At 35.2% G+C, this 25304-nt stretch overlaps 1 protein-coding gene across 4 annotated transcripts in view; it reads right to left on the bottom strand.

The window, feature by feature from the left end:
* Positions 1 to 13: 13 nt before the first annotated feature.
* The window catches only part of LOC140759941 (alpha-aminoadipic semialdehyde synthase), a 35217-nt gene continuing 9926 nt past the window's right edge, over positions 14 to 25304 (bottom strand). For 2 of the 4 annotated variants that reach the window (XM_073096657.1, XM_073096658.1), the window contains exons 10-26: positions 23412 to 23583; positions 22593 to 22689; positions 22285 to 22448; positions 21350 to 21404; positions 21056 to 21196; positions 18837 to 19157; positions 17594 to 17674; positions 13138 to 13203; positions 11492 to 11609; positions 10991 to 11120; positions 8179 to 8258; positions 7590 to 7748; positions 7259 to 7514; positions 1511 to 1619; positions 600 to 761; positions 435 to 504; positions 14 to 350 (exon numbers count right to left, since the gene is read on the bottom strand). In XM_073096657.1, the coding sequence (XP_072952758.1) occupies positions 292 to 350; positions 435 to 504; positions 600 to 761; positions 1511 to 1619; positions 7259 to 7514; positions 7590 to 7748; positions 8179 to 8258; positions 10991 to 11120; positions 11492 to 11609; positions 13138 to 13203; positions 17594 to 17674; positions 18837 to 19157; positions 21056 to 21196; positions 21350 to 21404; positions 22285 to 22448; positions 22593 to 22689; positions 23412 to 23583 (2240 nt within the window). In that variant the 3' untranslated portion in view covers positions 14 to 291. Of the gene's footprint in view, positions 351 to 434; positions 505 to 599; positions 762 to 1510; positions 1620 to 7258; positions 7515 to 7589; positions 7749 to 8178; positions 8259 to 10990; positions 11121 to 11491; positions 11610 to 13137; positions 13204 to 17593; positions 17675 to 18836; positions 19158 to 21055; positions 21197 to 21349; positions 21405 to 22284; positions 22449 to 22592; positions 22690 to 23411; positions 23584 to 25304 lie in introns of those variants that run through there. The other 2 variants (XM_073096659.1, XM_073096660.1) reach the window with 2 other exon arrangements.

Below are 25304 nucleotides of genomic sequence, written 5' to 3' on the forward strand. Positions count from 1 at the left end.
TAACAGTATAATGAAAACGTTTGCTGCTCAGAATATACTTCTGATAATTATCATTACTTGACAACTGGTCAAGAGTAATAATAAACGACAGACTTACATGAACATTGACTAAAACTTCATACTTTCGCTATGCCTGATAGAAGATCAATATTCCTCTATTCTGCAGAATTAGTCTTTTTTAATTTACAACATATTTTCAATTACTCATGAAAATTGGGGTTCACCACAGGTAGAAATCACAAGTTTTCACCGATTTACAACATACACAATGCTATACTGCTGTAGTTTTATTCATGCAGTTTCAACTTTCTCCAGCATTGTTATACCAGTGGCTTCCAAGATTTCCAAAGCTGCCAACCATCCATAGATCAGCAAATGCACATGTAGTGCCATAAAAGCATTACAAGCCACTTTAACAATTATACAGAACTCACCTGGTATATACACTTCAGACCGGAGAGGTCTTATTACACCTTTCTCTTGGACTCTCTTCTGAAGTAAGAGCTGTAAAATGAAAAAGGAAAAAAGAGAAGTTAAGAACTGTATTTTCACAATATATAGACCTTAAAAAGAAATTCAACTTGAGAGCTAAGAATTACCAGAGCTCCCACAGCTGCTGGAATTCCAACAGTGAGAGCCATTGCAGTGGTGGCTTTACCATCTTCTGTCCTTCCAAACTCTAGTAGGGTGGCTCGGTGATTCTCTGTTGGTCTGCCGTCAGGAAACTCAACTTCAACTTCATGATGCAAGAGCACCATATCCTGCATAATGAGATGAAGGGAAACATGGGACGTTTCAAAATCTTAAAAGATGGTGAAATTAGATGTGGGCCAATGTGATACGGAGGGTAGAAACTCTTTCTTTGATGGGAATGTCGTTCACAACTTCACACAATGAATCTAAAGTGTCTTACAAGTGAATGAAAACTGTTAACATATATATATATATATATATTCAAAGTATTCTTAGTAGGGTTTAAAATGTGACACTTCAGACTAAAAGATAATGCAGAATTTTGAGAGGACCTTCCCGTTACAGGAGAAAACTGGGAAGGGCAGTGGATTCACAAAAAAACAATGAAAAAACAATACAACTGCACAAGTAATCTAGATAGCAAATATATCAGGTTGGGGATAATATTGTAATATGGTCGTACAACTCTAGTTTGATTCTACCTTGGATAGAATATCATATCTTTGTCATTTTAACATAAATTACACTTTAACATTTTTTCCTTTTGAGAGAGCCCATGGGCAAACCACATCATCAATCACTAGTCTTTTTACATGTAAATAGATAAACTATATAGTGAAATAATTATGAATTGCTACCCTTTAGCTCACCAGAGTGGAAGGAAGTGCTGAAGGGATTAGATGGTGCAGGTTTTATTAGTCTTTTTCAGGACAGCTCCTTTAATCTAAATAAGTATAGTAACAGTGGTAGCTTAAAAATTGAACATGCAAATTGGAATGGATATTAAAGTGCAACCAAAAGAAAATCGAATTTTTACCTGCTCTTTGCTAGTGTAAGCTAACCTCTCTTCCATCCTCTGGCATGCAACGTCAAATGCACTCAAACATGTTGCTGGAACTTGCACATCATCATGAAGCCCCAAGAACCTGATTCGTGTTGGATGACAAATCAATAAGACATATTGGGCATTCTATTTCCAAATACTAATATGAATATCTGAAAGGCTGAAACAATGTGTTATCCTAAATTGATTAGGATAAGTCTAATCCTTATCGGATTAAGAAGAACCTAAAGGGTTATCTCTTATAGGTTCTTATCATATCAGGAGAAAACTTTAATCACTAATATAATTCTATCTAATAGCACTTTATATATATGATATGGGGGGCTGCAGTATAGAGATACTAGATCTATGGATATTCCTCTTCTAGTATAGGCCCATCTAACTATCTAGGCTTAGGGTTTGAAATGTGAATTAATGCATCATTCTCGTCAGATGTGGTATGGTTCAACATCGATCTTGGAGGAAATCATCTCCACATCTACTTGATCATTATCCCATGATCAAGCCTTTGCCTTCCTCCATCTGCATTAAAGAAACTGCTTCTGCTGTATCGATATCATTGATACCTTCCAACAATGGTATCATAGCTTTTTTTTTTTGCTTGATTCCAAATAAGTAAATTTTACATATCATACTTATGTTTCTAATTTCATATTTTAATCTGATGAAGATATGTTTGTTCGTGGATTTAAACAATGCAATTTTGAGATCATATTTTGTATGTGTTAGTTTGTGGATTATTATTATTTTCTTTTCATATCAGACGTAGTTTGGCGGTTGTGCCACTAAGGTGCTTGGCAAGTGCCCGACCTGCTTTGGTGGATTAGTGGGTCAATGGTTCAAGCGGTTTGAGCGGCTGCCATGTGCTATGCCTCCTCCTCCTTTTCTTTTTCTCTCTATTAGGAACCACCGTTGCTTTTATTTTCCTCTCTCTCACGCTGGAACCACCACTTACATTAATTTCTTTGGGAACCACTGCTGACATTATTTTCCTTGCTTTCTCCAATGTTGGAAATCACCGCTTCCATTATTTTCTTTAGGAACTACCACTTTCTCTATTTTCTCCATTTTCTTTTTTCTCTCTCTAACGTTGTGAATCACCACTATTATTTTCTTTTCTTTCTCTCTGTTTTTCTATAGTTATTAGAATTGGATCGGACATTGATCTAGTCAAAGGTCGGGTCACTAGGTTATTGGTTCAACTAGTGATTCACTTAAGTCAAATGGCTGATTTTCTAATAATATTTAAATGTAGATAGTTCTCAACAATTCTAAAAATAAATTTTTTTTTATAAAAAGTAGTATAATTATATGTATATCCCTTAAAGCATATGTTACTTGTATAGATACACTTGTTAGTTTTCAAGTTAAGTCATTTAGTAGAATAAGATAAAAATACCCTTAGCAAAGAGAAATACTTGAAAACTAAAATAAAGATATTTTTATTTTTTTTTCAATTTAAATTGTTCAAAATTTAATGGTAATTTATACAAGGGGTATTCGTGCAAAAAAAAAAAAAAGGATTTTAAAGAGCATACATACAAAAACTATGTATTTTGAGCGATATACATATAAATATGAACTTTAGAGGCGTATACAAGTAAATAATGAATTTTCTAAGGGTATATGTGCAAAAGACATAATTTTAGAACCCAAATATGTTGTTAAATAAATATTTTCAAAATTTTAGGACTAAAGCACCCTTAGGATAAAGAATAGAATAATTAAATATTAAGGATAATTAAGTAATTTGCAAAGCAGTTGACCCACTGGTTTGCAAAAAATAGTCGAGTTGCACAAGTCACCGACTCAACTGTCGGGTTGCTCGATTTTTACTGGATTGATTTCTTATGTGGTTTGATAATAAAACTGAACCGATTTGGTAGTCGATTCATCAATTTGACTACTTAGTTTGATCAAATTCTAGTAACTACTTTCTTCTCTCATTCTCACTAACTTGTAAAACGCCATGTGCTCGCCCACCATATTCTCTCTCCCTCTCACTAGATGACATGTACATACTATTACTAATTTTTTTTAGATGTATTGATAAAATACATATATATACACATCTACATATTTGTGAAATTGTGATTTTGTTGTTGTGGTTGTAAATTATACTGCTAAAATTTTTATATATGCTATAGACTAATATATTATAATATATTAATTATTTTTTATTTTTTATATATTAAAGATGCTTAATCACCTTGTATCCCTTCTTCTGCATTGATCCTATGTAGTGGAGTGACAGCCCGCAACCCACAACCCACAACCACCTTTTATAACATTGATTGTGCATTTATTGCCTTTAATGAATTTTATATTGGTATTGTAATAAAAGTAGCCCAACCAAAAGTTCATAGAAAGTTGAAGACCTTTAAAAAATATTATATATGATGCACACATGTTCTATGTAGTAAGAAGGCACGAATGTGCAGTAAGAACCTACTTATTGTGCATGTTATCTTACCATATCTTAAACTCTTATTAATAATGAAGGTAAGTATTTGGACATAGTCCTACTGCAAATCCTTAATAATTTATTTAAGTAGCTGATTATAAATTTATTATAAGTCAGATTTGGATTAAATTTAGATCTTGCATGATAGTTTTGGATTATTTGTATGAAGACGTGTTTTCTATGCATGCATGTTTACAGGTTTCATAATCTTATGTATGCAAATAATCGTAAGTCCAGAACAACCATGTGTACTTATTCATGTGCAAAATGAGCAAAATATCTATTTAAAATTGCTAGGCAAGGTATTGTATACATGAAGAACATATGTATTCACTATTGAACTTTGATTCTCTTCACTTGTTGAATGTAATCTACTACATTGTAGATTGGAATCAAATTAGATGAAATCCAAAATTAAGTGAACTATATATATTATGTTGTATCAAATCAGATTAGATGAACTCCCAAATTAGTTTGAATACAGATTAGAATGAATAGATTATGATTAACTTCTAAGCGACATAGATTTAGTTTAGGTTAATTACAAGAGTAAATAGACCTGATTTTACCAAGGTTTCAAGTTTCGGCAAGTTTCGGCCAATCCCAATCTGTGTCGGGTCAAGATTTGGCCGTTTTACCCGATCTCGCCTGATATGAGTTCGATCTATTGATATGGGTCAGATTTGACTTGGGGACATTAAAAAATTGACGTCCTCGATACCCCTCCCATCTCTCTCTCTCTCTCTCTCTCTCTCTCTCTCTCTCTCTCTCATTTTCTACTTCTCTCCCTCTCAGACCAGCGGCACTCGATGCAGATGTAGGCGACCTTGATGTTTGGCAACGTCCTCCGACCAACATCCAGCGAGCTCGAGTAAGTATGTTTTCTAATTTTTTTTCTTTCTCTCTCTCTCTCTCTGACGCCATATGTTTCTTTCTCTTCGATTTTGGTGAGCCCCATCTCTACTCTCTCTGTCTTTGTTACTGCAGCAGAGAGTCTGTTGCAATAACAGAGAGTGAGATAAAGAGAAGAGAGAGAGAGAGGAAGAGAGAGAGAGAAAGAGAGGGAAAAAGAAGGAAAAGAGAGAAGGGAAAAAATTGCAGTGGTTACTGATAATGGGGCAAATTATAAAGCCGTTGCAAAATTACTTATGATGAATATATATCATTTATATTGGATGACATGTGTCGCATATTGTCTTAATTTCATGTTGAACAACATTGCCAAAGATCTTGAAATTAACATGGTTATAGATAAATGTCAAATATCAAAAAAAATTTATATACAACCATGACTACATTCTTAATTTACTTAAGCAGATAACTAGTAGTATCATTAGACTAAGCCTCACTAGATTTGCCACTCAATTTCAATATTGGAGAGTATTATGCACTACAATGATGATATTATGCGAATGTTTATATCAAAGTAGTCTATAAAAATTAAAAACATAAATCTAAAGATCAAACATTAGGTACTTTGAGAAACATGACTCTTGAAAATATATTTTCAAATAGTATTATAATTGTCAGTGCAGTATTTGGATATTTTATTAAGGTATTACAACTTGTAAATAGTAATAACAAGTTTGAAATGACTATTCCCCTGCTAGTGTGGTATTTGAGCCTCTAATTAAGATATTACAATTTGTAGATAATAATGACAAGTCTAAATTGAGTTTCTTGTATGAGGCTATGGACATAGCAAAGTTCTCAATAAAAAAAAAATTGGCCAATCATTACAAGTGAAAGTTCGTTAACTCCAAGTGGAACAAACAATTGCATTGAAATATACACATTGCTAGTAGACATGTTTTTCATTTACTAATCAATTAAATAATTGTTTACTATTTGTTTAAAATTTTATTAGTATCAATATTTTAAAAGGCGGTTGCGGGTGGCAAGCAGTCACCCCACCACCTAATGCTTAGGCAGAAAGCGGGTGACAAGATGGTCTAGCATTTTTAATATAAAAAATTAAAATAAATAAATAAACATATATAATACAAATATATAACTACTAAGTACTAACTAATTACTGTTTAAAAATAATAAAAAACTAAAACACTAATCGGTAGAACAGGTAAATCCCTAGCAAAAATAGACTGTTGGCTTTGTTTGAGAGATTGGTACCACTTGAGGGGCGAATGGAAGATGTTAACCTAAGTGGATAAGTCCAATCCTTATCGGATTAGAGTGCCCCTAAATGATTATCTTTAATGGGTCTTTATCCTATTAGAAGGAGACTTTAATCCCTAGTATAATTCTATCTAATAGCATCCTATATATAAGATATGAGGGGGCTACAATAGAGATATACTATATCTGTGGATATCTCTCTTCTAGTTCTTTCTCTCCTCTCAAAGCCATGTCTATAAGCCAACATCCAGGCTTAACGTTTGAAAGATGAATCATGTGTCATTCTCGCCCAATGTGATGTGATGTGAATAAGTCATATACACATCTACTTGATCGTTATCTCATGAATAAGTTTTCTCTGCATAAAACATCATGCTTTTGCTGCATCGACATCGTTAAATTCTTCCAACAATATGTTCATTGTTTCAAATTTCTTATTGAAATGGACTAACCAATGAACTCAGACTTTGATTTCAAACTTTCTAGCTCTCCTAACAGGGTTTAGTTATAATTTATTTTGCTTTTTCATCTTCCATAATCCACATTCTACTATTAAATATGAATTATTCAAATATTTGTTCATTAGTAAATATAAATAAATTTATTAGTGTATTGCATACCCTCAAACTTTTTAGCTTTTACAATCCTCAAATTTCAGATATATTTAAACTATTTATTTTTCAAATCTACCTAAAGCCCTATTTTATTTGTATTTTTACATATTTAATGCATTGTTGGTATTCAATTATATCGAAATCCATTTAAGATTTAGTTTGTATTTGAATCCGTTTAAGATCCTTTTTGTATCTATATTCGTTTAAGATCTCATCCATATCCGTATTCATTCAAGATCAAATTCATATACAATTAAATATCTGTATGCAATTTATCCAGATATGATTTTACATTTTGTTATCCGTCTAACATCGGAAGCAAAAGATTTGGATTCAAATGTGGGTTGACTAATATCCAACCCGTATCCTATTTGTTTTCAGTAGCTTTCCTAGAATTAAACAAACATGTGATATTGCAGGGCCATATACAGAGAGGAATTGAAGAGGTAATAAGTTGATGGAAAAGCTCTCCAATTGAAGGTTTAAGAAGAGGCAGAAATCATTCACCTGATGGTTTTGACGGTCTTCACAGCTGCTGCTTTTTCTTTGCAGAGCCCAAGCATTATCAACCTTCCCACTAATTCTTCATCATTTCCAACTGATCCGTCTGAACTGCCGTTCCTAGTTTCTGTGCAACTATTAACATTTAGTAGTTCATTTAGAAAGGCCCCAAATGTGGGCTGTTGACTTCCTTTCAGCAAAGGATGGTGTTCCATGTCGAAGAAACCAATATTTGCAAGAGTTGCCATTATTTCACTAAAGCCTGCACAGATGTAGAGTCATACAATGCAAACTAAGGTCTATTCAGGTAAGAAAAAGAAAAAGTTTTGTAATATGCCTTCATAACGAAGAGTGGCCCTAAAGATAGTCGATGCCTCTTCGGAGATCCCATATAAATCCCCATACGTCAAAGAATTCCGATTTGGGAGACATTCCAAAGCAAACGCAGGAAGCTCTGGTAACCGGAATGTCTTTGCTGAGTCATATAGTGAACTGCCTGCATGAATTTAAAGAAAAAGAATGTCAGCATTCTAGCGTCTTCACAAATATTCCAGGTAAATAAGTTCTCCAGGTGTTACTCTGAATGAGGTGGGCCCCTATCTGAATATCAACAGCAAATGGGAATTTTAAGGAATGCAAACAGTAGAATTTGGCATGAAAAACTGTATGATGGCCCATATGATCTCTGATATTTAATTTGCTTACTGTCTTTAAATAGATTGGAAGATCCCTTGTAGTGGTTAACTAAAAGATTTCTTATGGGAGTTCCTTCACTGAACTTGATAGAGAAGAGATAAAATATTTAATTCTATCTAGTGAATTCTCATGAAATATGGATCTACAATAGAACTTGACATGGTGGTGGAAAGTAGAAATTAACCAATCAGAAATATGGCTGTACTCCAGGTTCGCAGACAACAACTCACCATCAACATGTACAACCTCTCCAAGAAACTTGTAAGTGGCTGAATTTCTCCCTGCTCGGATAGCGCCAGCTGGGTTCCAACTAAACATGAAGGAGAAAATCAATTACTAGATTTAGGTTTTGAGAATAAGGAAACTACTAATGTGGAAGTTACCATCCTATAAACATATACAATTCAAAGAACTTCCAATCTATTGACAGCAAAATATGTTCCTGTAGTATCATACCCTAGGTTCATTGAATTCAAAATATTTTATAAACATGTACCTCAGAAACAAATTTATAAATAACGAAGAAATTCATTCACAGAAAGACAATTAGCTTTCTTGATTTATTTCAAAACTTTGATCAATAAGAACCACCAAAGGATTCTTATTTTCATTCCATAGTCGAGATGGCAAAGCAATCTATAACACTAGAATGGGGTATCTGCCTTCTCCTTTCCCTGCGTACAGCAGAGTGGGTACTTGCCTTCTCTTCTCATTTCATTTCTCTTTACCAGGCTGGCCCTTTTAACAGACTATATTATTGTCCTTTGTCCCTTGTCACTAGAGAATCCTACACTACTCTAAAGACGTAAAGTTTTGGGACTTCTCACTAAATATGAATTTTCTGCTTATTTGAGATTTATATTAGTTAAACATTAAACAAAGAGATGCATGCTTCTTTTCGTTTCCCTAATGTTCTCATTCCTTTTAAGTGAATTTTATTTTTACGTAAAAGCCCCCATGTTTTGTACTATTTGTTCCTGACCACCTTAACTTTGTTCTTTTAGAATCCGAATAACAATTGCCAGAACTTATTTATAGTTGTTCCCTATCTTTGCTTCTTATCTTTTTGTTTACCTAGAAGATTTGATAGATAAATAATTTAGCCTAAATTTATTGGTAACTTAAACCAATACTTACAAGTCTCAGGAACTAATACGATAACAACAGCTACTAAACTGGTCAAATTGGTAGTTTGCCGCTTCTGATTATGCAAATGAGATGAAGACTACGTGCACACTTCAATTTGAAGAAGCTATCCCAGATTTCCAATCACAGTACTTTCCGGCAGCCACATTTCTTGCAGATACTCTTAATAAACAAATCAAAAATAGCTTCAGGTAGCAATTCTACAAAGTGAATTTCTGTAGAGGTCTAAAGTGAATCAGACTCATGTAGGAGCTTCTGAAGGCTGAATTACCAGCTAGGAACAAATTTAAAGCTTCTTTCAGAAGTCCCATAATGTAAGTCCTATATTCTCTATTGATTGTATATTGAGCAAAACAACTTAGTAAAACAGTTCACATAAATAAATGTAAAAAAAAAAAAGGTGATCGGGATCAGCTTTTCGAAAAAAAAGGACACATATTGGCCGTATCGGTCGCCTGAATCGGATCAGAATTTTTAATTATGTAAAATTCTAAATAAGAAAAAAAAAACTATGATGCAATAAAGAGAGTAGAAAGAGAGTGAATGAAAAAAAATCAAACAAAAGAAATAAAAACTATGGTGCAGTGAAGAAGAAAAGAGAAAACAAAGGGAGAGAGTGGAAGAAATTTAAAAACAAAACTAAGAGAAATAAATAAATTAATTAAAAAATTATATACTAGAGTTTGTGGGAATTCGCTGAAGCTACATCTCTTCGAAAGAGAAACAATAGTAAGAAGAAAAAAAAAGGTGCGAGAAAGAAAGAGAGTAAGAGAGAGAGAGTTTGGATCGGGATTGGGTTCGGCCGATCCTGATCTGGATCGATTGGCCAACTGACCCATGGTTAGAAGTTACAACTAGCATTTACATGGCAATTTACATTAAAAACCCTTTAGTTATAATATTGGCAATTTTGAACTCCTCAATTTTGAATTACACTTTCAAATCTCTTTTACCCATTTAGTCATAACAAAATTAAAAAAAAAGATTGTACTAAAACTATACACAAATATTATGTAAATAATATGCTTTCAATTTTGCCAAGGAACGCATCCAAATCTAGTAAAAAAAGAATACGTATTACCTATATCAATTATACGCAAAAAGTATACAAAATATATGTTTTTTATTTGCCGAGGTATGCATCTAAATGAATGCATTCAATAAGAGTTAAAATGGTAAAAGAGCCCAAATTTGCTATTCGAAAACTAAGGAACCAAAAATTGGCAATGCCATAACTAAGGGCTTTTTCATACAAATCGCCCAACATTTACAAGATAATGTTAGAAAAATCTTTTAGCATTGTAAGAAAAGGAATTTGCAACTCTTAAAATGTGAGTCTCCAGGAAGAGTTAAGAGGTCATGATTGAAGTTAATGATCAATGCTTGATTAGTTATTTTCTAGGTTAAGCTTTACATTTTTAGACAGTAAAACTGAAAACGGATTATAAGGAAATTATCCAAGAAGTCAAGGCACACATACTCGAACCACTCGTTTTCAAATTGTACAATTAAAAGACTGTCACTCATGATAAGTAAGCTAAATAATTCAGTAAAGATAAAATCACAAAATTCAGCTTTTGTCTGATAAAATATGTTGAGTTCATATGCTAGAAAATCATCAGAAAAACAATGCAAGATAAACCATCATATCCAAGTAAAGAAAGCTCTGTAAAAGTCGAATCGTTTCTTGATAACGTACATTCAGATATTCAACATGACATTAACCCTCAAAACGAAAAAACTACACAGATGAATTCCAAGTTCCTAGCAAGTTAACTTTAAGCAGGAAATGAGCATCTCACACAATTTCTAAGCCAGGTGGGTTGTAATCAGAATTCAGAGTAAAACGTTTGGATAATCTACAAGTATTCACTAGCTCTATGATGCAAAGTTCACCTGAATTTATAGGCCAATGGATTGTTTGCAGAAGATGGAGATGGTAGCCCACCACAATACGAAGTGAAAGCTTTTACTTTTCCTCTTCTTGTGTGTGCTTGGTCAATCATCTTCATCGCCATCATGTGATCTGGACATGCCAACAAATTGAATGCAAATCATATCCATCAGCAACAACTTAAAGGTGGATTGTATTCTTAACTCATGTTTTGAAACACTTTTACTTTACAGGATGCATCTTTTGTTAATGTAACTTTATAAACCTCTCCTGACAAAAATTATTCATATTTGGTCTTAAATTAATAACAGCAGGTGCACTGAACAGTACAGATTTAGACCTCCAAAGGCTCCAATCAAATGAAATTTACTGTAAATGTTATGTGATTGAGATTATAATTTGTATAATATCTTTGTCATTTATAGATGCATACATGCTCATGTATTTGTGTTTCTTCCAAGGATAACATATGACCAAAGAACATAATTAGCATAAGGAGCTACCTATGCCAGGATCAAGACCCATTTCACAAAGGATCGTCACACCTGCATCTTTTGCACTATCGTGTAACTTTGACATGGAATCATCGACGTAGCTTGCAGTAACCATGTTCTTTTTGTTCTGTTGATGAAATAAATGGTTGCCAACTATTAGTATGATATGCCTTGATATCGTACTAAAGCTAAATAAAGTGGACACTTCTAAGCTAAATATTAAGTACCAACTAGTTAATTAGCAAAAGCATATGAATCTGTATATGACCAGCCAGATAATTAGGAACTCATCCTTTTATAAAGTTTCTTAATTCATCTGGTTGAATATTAAAATACCAAGTAATCGCATTAACATAAGTGCATTATTAAATGGCAATCAGATGCATCAAAGATTAAAATTGTTATCTTAACATCTTTAGATATTGAAATTTGTCAAAAAAAGTTCTGGTCAGTAATTATTCAGACCAAGGCCAATACTCATTTTTCAAACCGCATACCAACAAGATTCTGGTTTTGACCTTTTTTTTTTTGCTATCAATTGAAACCATCTGTTTCGACCAAAAATTTGAGTAGAATATAATTTAAAAAAAGTATAAAGCTGGAATGATCAGGAGACAGCTTGTCTATTATTGATATAGTCTTACAAATGCATAAACATTTTATAAGATATTTATAATAGCAATAATTTTAGACAAAAAAATTGGAAGTAATGATCTGCGATTAGAATGTTGGGATAGTTGAATTGTGTCTTGAAAAACAAGAAAAAGAAACAACCATATTTGTAGCACGTTGAAACCACAATACCTGAGGACAACAAATGTAGCTATATTTGAGGCATCATAAGGAGAGAAGCAACTTCATAGCTTATATAGGTTGAAGGTATCTTCCATTGACGAAATGACCAATAATAGATTTGGCCAGAAACCATAAGAGAAGATATGATGACCCTCTTATGGACAAAGGACAGTCACTGGAGAAAGAAAGATTCATATACCACAACCCGATACTTACTTTTCCAGTCCTCATTTGGTTTTTCATGAAAAGTTCATCATATTCACATACATTAATCACTGGTCAGGTAGAATATGTTGGTAACTTGGTATACCTGCCCATCTTCGGAGAAGTAAAATAAAAAATTCATAGATTGTATTGTTTGATTGGACTCAAAAGTTAATTATTTTTTATGCAAATCAATATATTCCAATATCTGCTAACAAAATAAGTTCACCTTTTAAAATCCCATCAGTAATAGAACAACAAGGACTAATTGCACTGGTAGTTACATAAAACACATGCATGTAAACATAAGTTTTCTTACATTATATCCAAATATAAAGTAATATGAATTCTCTACTTCCTGAGGAAAGGAAATATATTATTAATGAGTTTCTCATGCTAATATAAACTATTCAAGCAGAAATATTTTAAAACAATATATGTTATCATAACCTAAATTTCCCAACTTAATTGATCTAATAATAAGATTACTTTTTCTAACTTCTAATTCACAGATTAAGATGTATCCCATGACAAATTATAAAATTTGATACAGCAAGGTATTAATGTAGATAAAAAAAGAGAGTACTTTATGGCATCAGATATTTTCAGAAGATGGATAGCATTCATATCCTAGAAAAACATATTCAGAAAGTGACCTTAATGCATATATTTGCAATGGCAGCATGGAAACTTGGAGGCAGTAAGCTAAGTACAACTTCAACCTGCAAGATACAGTATCAAGTAAAAAAAACTGTAAAACAGCGATGTGATGGGAAGATACCCAGCCAACTGAGATTATGTGACCACTGGCCAACAAAGCAAAAGAAGAATAGTTTTGCAATAACCAAACACAAGAATTTTACAAAGATAACAGTGTGAAAAATTAAACATGTAATAGAATTATTCATGGGGAAGTTATATAACACATAGAGGTTTAGTGATATTGGTAGGTCTGCTATTTTCATTGCATTTGCCACAACTGGAGAGAGTAGTAAAACCTGTTAAGTGAAACATGTAGACTAAGTGTGAAAACAATGATTAAGATGGTCTATAAGTTGTAATCTTATTTTCTTATTTCCTAAGTCATATGGAAAAGAAGCCTGTCATGCTACTCGTATTATATTTACATTAGTTAAAAGTTCCATAATTTGTTATGGCCTTATGGCCTTACCAAGTTTTAGTTCATTTACTTCATTTGGTCATTGTGTACAGTGTATACTATTTTGAGCTAATCTATCTCTTTGAAAGAGAAGGCGGAAAACTAAATATACATAACATATGCCACACATTTAAATTAGTACTTTTTAAAGAAATAGAAAAAAAATTAACCTCAACTGATTTAAAATCCTTTAATACAGAAATAAGAAAAGATCGTTGGCTTGTGGCAAGTGGCAATTAATCCCTTGTGTTTCACATGAGAGCCAGCATGTTGTTCAATGATCAATATTCAGAAAGTTCAAAGGGAAGTCATAAATCATGAAATTTAAATCCAGATGGTTGACATTGGTAAAACAGAATCTTCGACAAATGTTAAGAAACAAAAGAGCAAGTACAAAAGCTAGAAAAAGAATAGTCTGAATTCTGAAGAAGAGTCATGTTCACAAAATAAATGTGAGTCTCATAACTGCCCAAAACCTCATTAGAGTCCAGCAAAAGAAATAATCATTTCATTATACATGTACTTTTACCGGAGGCGAAAGCTCATTTTGGTCTATGTATTTGACATTTGATTTGTGGTACTCAGAAATATCACCAGCGGTCTAAATGATGAAATATTTACATAGGAAAAGCAGCCAATTTTTTTTTTAAAATAACCAAAAAGAAAAATAGGAAAAGGGTCACGTATGTGCGTCACCTTCCTCTCCCTCTCCAGCAGTACACGACAAGGGGACTGGCCGCGAGTTTCGCAGCCGTGATCGCCGGTTTCCAAAACTACAAACCCTACAAAATTCCCCTCTATAAAACCCTGGAACTACTCCTCTTCCCCTATGCCATAACCCCCTCTTTCTTCTTCTACTTCATCTTCTCCTTCTTTTGCCTTACCTTGCCGAAGGAGTCACTATTGAAATCAACTCATTGATGAGTCCTCTTCCACCTCATGTATTTAATTTTAATTTAATAGAGTAAATAGTGGCATACCTTAGTTTTTGTGTTTCCAGCTTCGTCAGCGAAATTTTGCCGACCAATGACTTTGGGTCGCCAGTGGACACTCCAAAAAACTTCATGTGGGTATCCTCGTGTTGTGGATACCCTTCACATGTACTCCAGGCTTTCAGAGGAGGCTACGCCATGTAGCATCCTGTGGACAAGCATTGTGCTCGAGTCCGACCATTGCCATCGGCGTTAATCGCGTCCAACCTCCCTTACATATTTCCCACCTTGTGAGAAGTCTGTTGATGCTTTCCATTAAGCCCTAAGAGCTCCATAACTATCAACGATGGAGTCATACTCAACTGTCATCAACTGCCTCAGCCGACCTTCCTCCAACTCATGTGGGTTGCGTTGGCTGCGAGGGACTGTCTAGTGTGATTGATGTGGACCGCCGATGACGAAGATCGCTGACAGCTTCTTCCTTTATTGCAAATATGTTGGAGAGGACGGCATGGTTGAGAATCTTGAGATCTCTTCTTCCCTTGCCGCTAATCCGTAAAGGAAGACAATGTGGTTGGGATCTCTTCTTTCCTTGCCGTGGATCTGTTGGGAAAGACCCGTGAGTGGGTGTAGCTCAAAACCTAATCAAGGTTTGGGTGAGATTGTGGTTGGGCCCTAGGCGAAGGCAATCGGTGATGGATAGCTTGACGACGAGGTCAATTACTAAAGTTACTAAATAGGCACTTGCACTAAGTACAAGTTCTGCTTTAGTTTCATGTCCATCTTAGCTTAGAATGAACACAGTAAGTTGCTCAAGGAGGGCAATCACGATCGGAAATAATCGAGCTTGGAAGCCCCAAAAAATTTCCAAATGTTCTCAAAGAAGAACCTTGCCGCCTCCTCGCTGGTGATTGTTTTCTTGCATGACATGAGCACCATCTTTGAGAATCTATTGACTACCACAAATAGGTAATCATTCCCTTCTAGAAATCCATAGGAACTTTCCCAATGGTGCGTTGGGATCGGTAAAAGGGTGTGAAGTCCCATCTTCCACTTAGCGGGTTCGAATGTGTTGCACAACACATAACTCTTTATGAAACGGGCTTGCTGCAAGACTAGAATATATAGAATTGTAGGTTCCAAAGAGTCGTTGTCACCCCCAAAATGGCCTGCCGTTGTACCCTATTGGTAGCTCTCGGTACACATCACAAAATGCATTTATATAGGAGCCGACCTCGTGAGACAAACTCCCTTGGCCTTCCTTCCCTGACGTCCACTAGAGCACCCTAGAAATCAAGATCCTCTGCATACCAACCCGCATATTCATTATGTGAGGTCGGTTGCACTTGCATAAGTACATACAAGCAAAGTGTTGTAACGAGGGGTCGCAATAGCACATCTGGCAGCTTGTTGTGAATGTCTTTCTTGTATTTGATAACGAGGTTGATTTGTTGGAGGTACGACATTCATTTCATGTGGTGTGCTTGTTGCAACTGGGACTGAGTTTGCAGGTACTGGAGTGGTTGGTGGTTAGTGTGCACCACTGTTTGCTTGCCTAGGAGAAAAGCCCACCAATGCTTCATTGCCTAATCTAAAGACGAGTAGCTCCTTGTCGTATGTTAAATAGTTCTTCTTGGGCCCCCTAGAACATCTCAAAATGGTATGCCATGGATCTTCCTTCCTATAATAGAACAACACTCATGGAATATCTCCACGCATCTGCCTCAAGCTCAAATGACTTTTGAAGATTATTTAAGGCAAGAATATATGCCTCGCTAATCTTCCTCTTCAACAGGAAAAACATTTCTTCGTGTTTCTTGCTCCATTCAAATGTCTGGTTGGCCTTCGTCAATCTGTGAAGAGGGGAGGCTAAGATAGAAAATTCTGAATGCATTTTTGGGGGTAGTGAGAGGCACTCATGAAGCTCCTAACTTCCATCAAAGATTTGGACCTCAGCCATTCCTTGATTTCCTTCAGTTTGTCGGGGCCACCTTGTAGCTTGCCGCCACCCACCACAATCCCAAGATAGACTATAGTCCATTTCGTGAACTCACATTGTTTTCTATTTAGGCATGGTTGATACTACTCCAATAGGGTGAGTACTTTTTGCACATGCGTCAGGTGTTAGTTTTCCATGAACGACTGTAGATCATTGATGTAGGCTGCAAGATGCCATTCATCAACCACATGAAGGTGGTAGGGGCATTGTAGAGTCTGAATGGCACCACCCGCCACTCATATAGTCCCTGCCGTGTTTTGAAGGCAGTTTTTCAAGTGTCATCATCGCAGATCCGGACTTGATATTCAGATTTCATGTCCAGGTTGGTGAAGATGATGTCATGCTTAAGTTGGTCCAGCAAGTCATTGATGTGCACTGAAAAGGGTACTGGGTCTTAATGGTAATTTTATTGAGGATGCAGTGGTCAATGCACATGTGCCATCCTCTAATCTTTCTTTAGTACGAGCTACACTGACAGAAGAGGAAGGGATCGACACCAATATCCTTCCATTGAGAGAATGTGTGATGCCCACTAAGAGCAAGATTGGGGATACCTCAATCTTGGATGACGACGACGACATTCGCGATGATGGAGCATCATCTCGGCAGCCAATAGAAGGCACCGACCCTTCAAGGTCGAGGCCTGAATCAACAACCCGATGTTCGACAGCACCATCAATGTAGAGAAGTTGGACTCTTGGATAGACCAACTTGAGACATACTTCACCCTCTACAATTTTAATGGGAGCGAGAAAGTCATGTTTATGCAGCTTAAACTATCAAGCCAATGATCCATCCAACTGGAAGTAATTTAGATTTCAATGTACAGATCAAAACAGTGATAAGAATTTGTGTTGGAGAAGAAAAGAATTTGTGTTGCAAAGCGTAAATCAGAAATATTTATCAGCTTTTGATATTTCAGTCCAAATCTTAGAATAGGAGCTATGTAGATATCTTTCTAAAGGATGAAAGAAGGATTTGCAATGGCCAAAGATTAACTTACTAGTGGACAAGGCAATTACCTGTGATACGTAATCAGAGAGCCTTTCAATATCCATGACATCAAGCTGAATAGGTGTTGCATTTTTTATACCTTCAATAGTCTGCACATAAAAGAAAGGATCAGAAATAATGGAGAATCTAGTATCCACAGACATATGTTTGCTAATATATACATACACTTGTAGAACAAAAACATGCATTTCTAAGAACATGCAGCACAACTTAAAAGTGAAAAATTGAAGGGCAGATAATTTTACTTCAAGATATGCATTGTTAGTCCATTACCTAACAACTTAAAATTTTGCCTCAACTAAACTTTGTATAAGAGCAGAATTGGAGTTCAAGAGTTCAACCCTCATCAACCCACTTTTATTCCATTTCCCTATCTATTATATGTATTAATGTGGTATAGATGGACCACATCCTGTTATCTATAATATGTCCATTTGCAATGTATATAAGTCGCACATGAGTAGGCTTATAAAGGCACAATAACATACAATTTGGTCTATTAACTAACAGCATAAGATGTAAGTAAACCGATTATCTAAAACATCCTAACAATAAGCTACTAAAGCGTGTCAAAAATCATCTGACAGAAGCTGATGGTGCATATTTACATGATAAATTTCCCCAGAAATAAGATGAATTAATTAAGATAAAAGAAAATCTAAATGAAGAGGAGTTCCATGGGAATTCAACTACTCCTGTAGGCGGAGAAGACAAATTGATGACTGCTCTGAAAGTGTTTACTCATGTCTGCAAACACATCCGCCATACTTTGGCAACTCTCTTCAGATAAGGGTGTACCCTGATTTCAACTCTCTTCAGCCAATGTGATTTCTTCCATGTTGTTTTCCTCAGGATTATCAACGATCTATAATCTGACCTTAAAGGACTACAAAGTCTTAAAGAGGACTCATAGATAAGGTGTCTATTGCTGCACTATAATTACCAATAATATAAATCAGAGAGATAAAAGAACTAAGTTATTTAGGACTTAAAAGTATGTTTTCTACATCTTAAGTGATATCATAAATTCATAATGTATCAAAATGTAATACTACAAATAGCTTTACAACAGCACAGCAGTACCCAGAACTCAAAAGTTACAATGCAGTAAATTATATGAGATGTTGGAGACTACTTCCTGCCAAGTGGAAAGGATTTTACTATAGTAGAACAGTATTAAGAAAAAAATAAATAAATAACTTGGTAAAGAAATTAGAAAGTGACAACATTTTCCCATTTCCAAATTCGTACCTCTTCAGCGTCCTCCTTATAAAGAGATGCCACAAGAACTTGAATTTCTTCAATATCTTGTCCACTAAGAATACCACCATATGAGCTTCCTGCTGATGCTAAAAATTCAGCAGCAGGTCTACAAACTCGGCCAGCACCAAGAATTAGAACTGCTGGCCTTTTCCTTGGTATGCTATCCTCTGATGCATATGCACTAACTTTTCCTATCTTCAGAGATAATTCCCTATCTTTTCTGATGGCACCATCTGTAATACTAGAATTTGCAAGAGAAGTTAAAGAATCAATTATCTTATCAAGCAAAGCAGCATCATCAGCACCTACCTGTAAAACAATTAACAATATCTTTTAGTACTGATTGAAATGAAGTATTATAGTGGATATGCAAAATTTGACCAGACAAATGCATGGTGCATATATGAGCACTCAATCATCCTCATTGTCTAAATCATTTTCTGAGGAGGTGGTGGTTAGAATACCAAAATATGTTAGGGCTAAGAAAGCTCAAAGGAAGGATAGACACAATTTTTTATGACTAATAGTAATCCAATGCCACAACTCCATATGGCATCAAATCCATCATGAGAGCTGAATTAGACAAGAGGAAAAGATCTCCAGAAAATCTATACGCTAGCTGACCAGTGAAGTTGAGCATTTGTCCAGTAGTCCTTAAACATGAAAACACTTTGATAGGAATAGGATATTTCTCTAACACCTCTAAGGCACAAATAAGCTATAGAACTAGAATTAAATGACGTATGACAAGGATTGCCTTGCCGTTGGCATGTGCCATGCCGGCCTTCGGTGGGCAGGATACATGTCGTGGCATGGTGCATGCCTCGATCAACACAACTGACGACAAGAGAAGGAAAAATAGGTAGGACTTACGGCAAGAAAAGGGAAAATAGGAGAGAAAGAGGGAGGAGGAAGGGACTTGCATGCCTCACCTATTTGATCCCATCTCTTGGTTCGTCGTGCATTGGCCTACCCTAGATCAAAGGAGAAGAGGGTTTCCGCGGCTACTTTTAAGAGATCTACTTAGGCAGATCTAACTTATCAAGATCCAATCCAATCAAATTGTGATTAATTCACAATCTATTTCGATTGGATAATCCTCCCAAATGAGGAGGTCCTCCAACTCCGGTGAGAGGCCTCAGGGAGACAATCTATGGTTATAGAAGGATATTAGAAGCCCATTCGCAGTCAGGAGGTCGGCGGAAGACTTTTGAGGGTGCCATTGGCACCACCCAATGTCACGTGCCGACCTAGCATCTACATGCAATCTAGGTGTATGAGTAAGCATTGTATTGAAAAGCGATTGCGGGTCTAGTATTTTTAATGTATAAAAGATTAAAATAATCATATATGATATATAATATATACGAATATAGTATATAAAAATTTAGCCAAATAACATAACTCAAGAACTGCTAAAGTGCTAATTTGATTATATTCCAACTCACTCCTTGCTAATTAAATTCATAGTCCATATTCAATAGAAAGTTACAAATGGCAATCATATGACTTGCCAGATCCTCAAATTGGCTCAATTGACTAAATAAAATCCACGTGTGTGGATTGTGGACTATGGGCTTTGCACACACTTCTAATTTCATAAGACTTTCTAGATTGTGATTTATAAAGAGAGATGTGACATACATGTGGACACAAGAGAGGTGAGACCCCCATCAATAAGCTTTTTTTCATTAAAAAAGAGTTGAGACACCTATTAATTACTCTTCAGGTGAGTCATGAGAGTTTGATGCAGCAGAAGAAACAGAGAAGAGTGAAAGGGAAGAAAATGAAGAAAAAATGATGGGTTTGAGGGTTACTTGACGTCGTCCATATTTTCTTGCCGTCAATAGAGAGGAGATATTTGGGGTTAGGACTTCGAAAGATCGATAGAGACAAAGTGAGAGAGCGAGGAGAGATTTGGATATTCTTTTTATTAAGTTAGTTCAACCATTAGCATTCTAATCAGACCCATTAGCTAAAGACACTCCAACACCTAAGCAAGTTGAAGGTCCGCTAGGCAACAAGGCGTCCCGCCAAGAGCGCTAAGATGACCGCCCGCCTTGTGTGGTCTGCATTCCTAGTTTATGAGGCAGACACCTTAAACGCCTTTCAAAACACTGTAAGTAGTTTTGTTGCCTTATGTAATATTATACATTAAAATGTAATTTAATATAGTGACGGATTTATATTCAAATGAGTCAACTTACTTCAAGTTCAGAATACGACATAGCATGAGTACTTTGTCCCACTTCACATCTAACCAATCGAAAAGATCCGCCAGCAGCTTCAATAATATCCAGAGCCTCATTTATTAAAAATTGATCAAACAAGTGACCACTAAGAGATACCTGTCCATAGCAAAATCTACATTTAGGAATACATACAATGAATCTCCAGTAATAAGCATAACTGCCAAAGAAAACCTAATTGACAACACACACCCAAAATGTAAGATCTCTTAATGGAACATCAAAGATAGACACCAGACTGATATATCTTACCAGTGTACAGTAATTCTTTCCAGATAAACCATTTATAGTAGTTGGTGGAGAATCTCTGCATATGTGGAACAGAATATGGCATTTAGAGCCAATTTTAGACTTCAAAGTGAGAAGAAAGATAATGGAGTACAACAAATAGAAAACCAGAAACTTATAACTTTGCCGTGCAATAAATATACTCAGGGAAGTATAAAAATGAGATCAAAATGAGCTAGTGAGAAATGAAACGCCTTATAGAAAACCTAATTTTTCTTTTTTTTTCCTCTGCAATCTGCATACATAGGTTTAAAGCCAATGAAGAATGGAAAAAAAATAAATTAAATTGCTGTAGTGCGATTACGAGACACTTATCCTAAAACTAGAAGTCTTTATTTCCACTTTGCAATAATAGAGTATCAAGAAATTAGATTCTTAGTCTTTAAGCTTTCAACAGTTCCAATCAGAGCAGGAACAATTCCAAATTTGTAATGGCACTATCTTGCTACAAATTGGAGCACAAACTAAGGACTGAGTGGTTCAGGGAATATTTAGTTATGATCAGGAACCTGACTACTAATGTGGTACAATACTTTAGTTTAGGTTCACAATCAATCCTTGCATTACCAACAATAAGGGGCAGCCAACAACATCATGTAGATAAGGGGAAAAGTACGAGAAGGTAAAGGAATTCTGTTTATCCTCCTAGAAGGTATTTATTGCACCTCCCCTTCCTATCATTATCAATAAAGCAGCACATCATACTTAAAATTTTAGTGGGTAAGGAAATTACAATGTGCTGGAGAGTGGAGACATCTAATTGCAAATTATAACACCTCTTAATAGCCATTTTGATAGACAAAATCAATCAGATGTGACAACTTGGATCTTGATGAGGTCGATTCCAGAAATTCAATCTAGATACTAAAGAAAGCTGAAAATAGTGACTAGAAACTCACATGGAAGATTTTCTCATCCGGGAAATATATTCATACAATGAAGTAAGTGCTCCACCATGAGTTATGCATGCTTTTCTCAAGTGGGTGGGCAGGTCTGTTAGTTCTTTAGCAGAAGCCAAGCTACTAATAAATTGAGACAAGATATCTCCAAAATGTTGAGAAGCCTTCACAAAAAATTTAAGAGAAAAAATGGGTTAAAACACACACTAGGATAAGTATAATCAAGTCGATCACATGATAAACTAATAGTTCCACATGAAAGATATGCATCAAAGAGCTTCATGCCCTCAAAGAGTTACATCTTTTACCTCCCTAGAGAACTCCGTTGGAAGAATGTCAACAGCTAAACAGATCACACCATCACCCTCCATGTCATCATGGTACGAATCAGTGAATGGGTCATACCTAATTATCAGTATCAATCAATTGTCAAACTGAATATCTTTACTTGATGAAATTATCAATAACTAGTAAGACAGCTAAAAGAAGATCTTAGGACCAAGTTTTAGCAAATAAAATTTCACAAGAGGAAAAGAAATTCCGAAGAGATCAGTTGTTTACAACAATCAAAAAGATATTAGATAACCTCATTCTACCCTAGGAGAAGAATGAAGGACCTATGTTGTTCACTAAACTTTTTAACTTCAATAGCCAGCTCGCAGCTACCACGTAGTACTTATTATTTCATATATTATGTAAATATGCTAATAATTTCCCATCCGCTACACAATGTATATAAGGACTCAACTATTTAAGGTTCCTACAATTTGCTACTTCTTTTATTGGTATTTAGTGCCTGAATGGAAAAATGGAAGAACTTCATCAGAATCCTGTCCCACTTTTTGACATAAAAAGCAGATTATCTTTTAAGTGGGTGATTTAAAAACAGAAAGCACGTATAAAAGGAAAAGTTGTAGTTCATTGCGATGAAATATAATAGCTACATAATCCCATGAAAGAATTCCTACTGAAGCAACATACACAGCATAATCAGACACTATTTACGAAAATAAATACATAATTAGTAACTATAGTACTAATGGTGAAAAGTAAATAATGACTGACATGGTTTAGATATATGTCACTTGAAATGAAATTGAAAATGGAATTTGGAAATAAAATGCTACCTGAAGAAAGGCTTTTCTATAGATGTTGTCCGATTCACAAATTCTAGAGAACCTCCAATATCACATGTTACATCAGAAACTCCAACAAGAGGGCATCCATTCTTCATTAGATCTTGTAACTGCTTAGTGCTCAGCAACCGAGGAAACCTTTTCTCCCAGTACATACAATTTACTAACCAAAGAAAACAAAATAATGTTTTATCAAATGCTAGAAAGCACATATTATCTTGCATAGCATGCCATATTTTGTACACAAACAACAGAAAAGAAAAGGAAAAATGACAAAACTGCAACTAAATAAAGAGGATGGAAATTAAGAAGTATCACACTATCACCCTTGCTTCAAGTTCACCAGATGCCCTCCTAGATTGATAGCCAGCATCCTTAGCTAATCAAACTCTTCAAGTTTATTTGGTGCCTTCCTGAAAATACTCGTGCAAAGTCTACAATATGTGATTATTATTACCGGAGATTGATGTTCTGACAGTTTTTGCTCACAAGAGTTACTGGACAAACTTAACACATCCACAAATAATAAAAAGAAACAAGCAATTTAGCTTCACCATCACTAAAAAGAAGACAAATTATAAGATTACTTCTATTGTGAACCTCTGATGCTATTCTGAAACATCAACTAGACACATCAGGACGCTCTCCATAATACATTAGGAGCATCATGGTCACAAGACTACTATTTGATATTAGTTGGGTGATTATAAGTGGTTTTGTTGGCAAAATGTACATAGTTTACTGATATGTACTTAAATGCAAGAAATATTCTCACTTCAGTAGAAAAGAAATGGAAAGAGAAACTGGTACCACAATGAACTAACACATACATATACCAAGTGGTCAGCACCAGCAAGTGGGACCAGTTTATGTTTATTGATTGAACAATAAGAATACAACTTCGGGCTGGGTTGGATGTATCTGTCTATGTTGCATCAATAATTCTAGTTTTGATAATACATGATGAGTTCGATAACCTAATACAGCCTAACCAAACACAACCTTGTCAATACAATCTTATATGGTTATACCGAACAGTAAAACCAACAAATGACTGCATGCAGAGACAGTACAACTATCAATCGATACATGTGTCAGGTGATGCAGTTGAATCACATGATGTGTGCTACCAAATGCTTCCTTACTGAAGCACACTACTTATCTTGAGACTGAATGCAAAATGTAATTCCAAAAGAAACATTTGGGCGAGAGATCCTAACATACATCCTCAGTGAGTATGAAACAAAAATAATAGATCAAATTATGCACAAGATAAATATAGGTAGATTTGGATGCAGGAAACTGACATACTCTGTGTTAAAGAAAAAAATGTAATTAACGGCTAAAATAGGTGGCTGATGTCCTAGCATCATGCAATTTAACAATCTGGACACAACGTATTTTGGATAATTTAATAAATGACTTGCATGTGAGCATCCTGCCACATTTCAAAGAAAAAATAGATCTGTGAACTACTATAAGATAATGGATCCCACCTATACCCAGGGTATCTGCATTAGCAAGAAGTTCCAAAGTGGAATTTGAGAGAATACTTTGGATGTGATTTTGACCGGTTTCTACTTTCTATATAGGAATTTACAAGCATATGACTCCTTACTGAATTTCATCAACTCATTTGAGTATATTCATGCTGTCATTTTTGCATAGTTCAATTATTCTCGTAGCACACTCTCTACCACAAAGAAGTGACCTATTCTCTGAGAATTCAAGAGTACCTATGATTGTTAGATGAATGTCAAGTCAAAGTGGACACAAAGTATGGAGACTGCAATAATACAATCTAATTAACCTATGTGCTATGATGAACCGTCCAACTAGAATGATTCTATCATAGGAACATGTATAGTGAAATCTACAAGAGTA

The sequence above is a fragment of the Typha angustifolia genome, chromosome 5 (assembly GCF_048772165.1).
Source record: "Typha angustifolia cultivar Huaian chromosome 5, ASM4877216v1, whole genome shotgun sequence".
NCBI classification, from domain to species: domain Eukaryota; kingdom Viridiplantae; phylum Streptophyta; class Magnoliopsida; order Poales; family Typhaceae; genus Typha; species Typha angustifolia.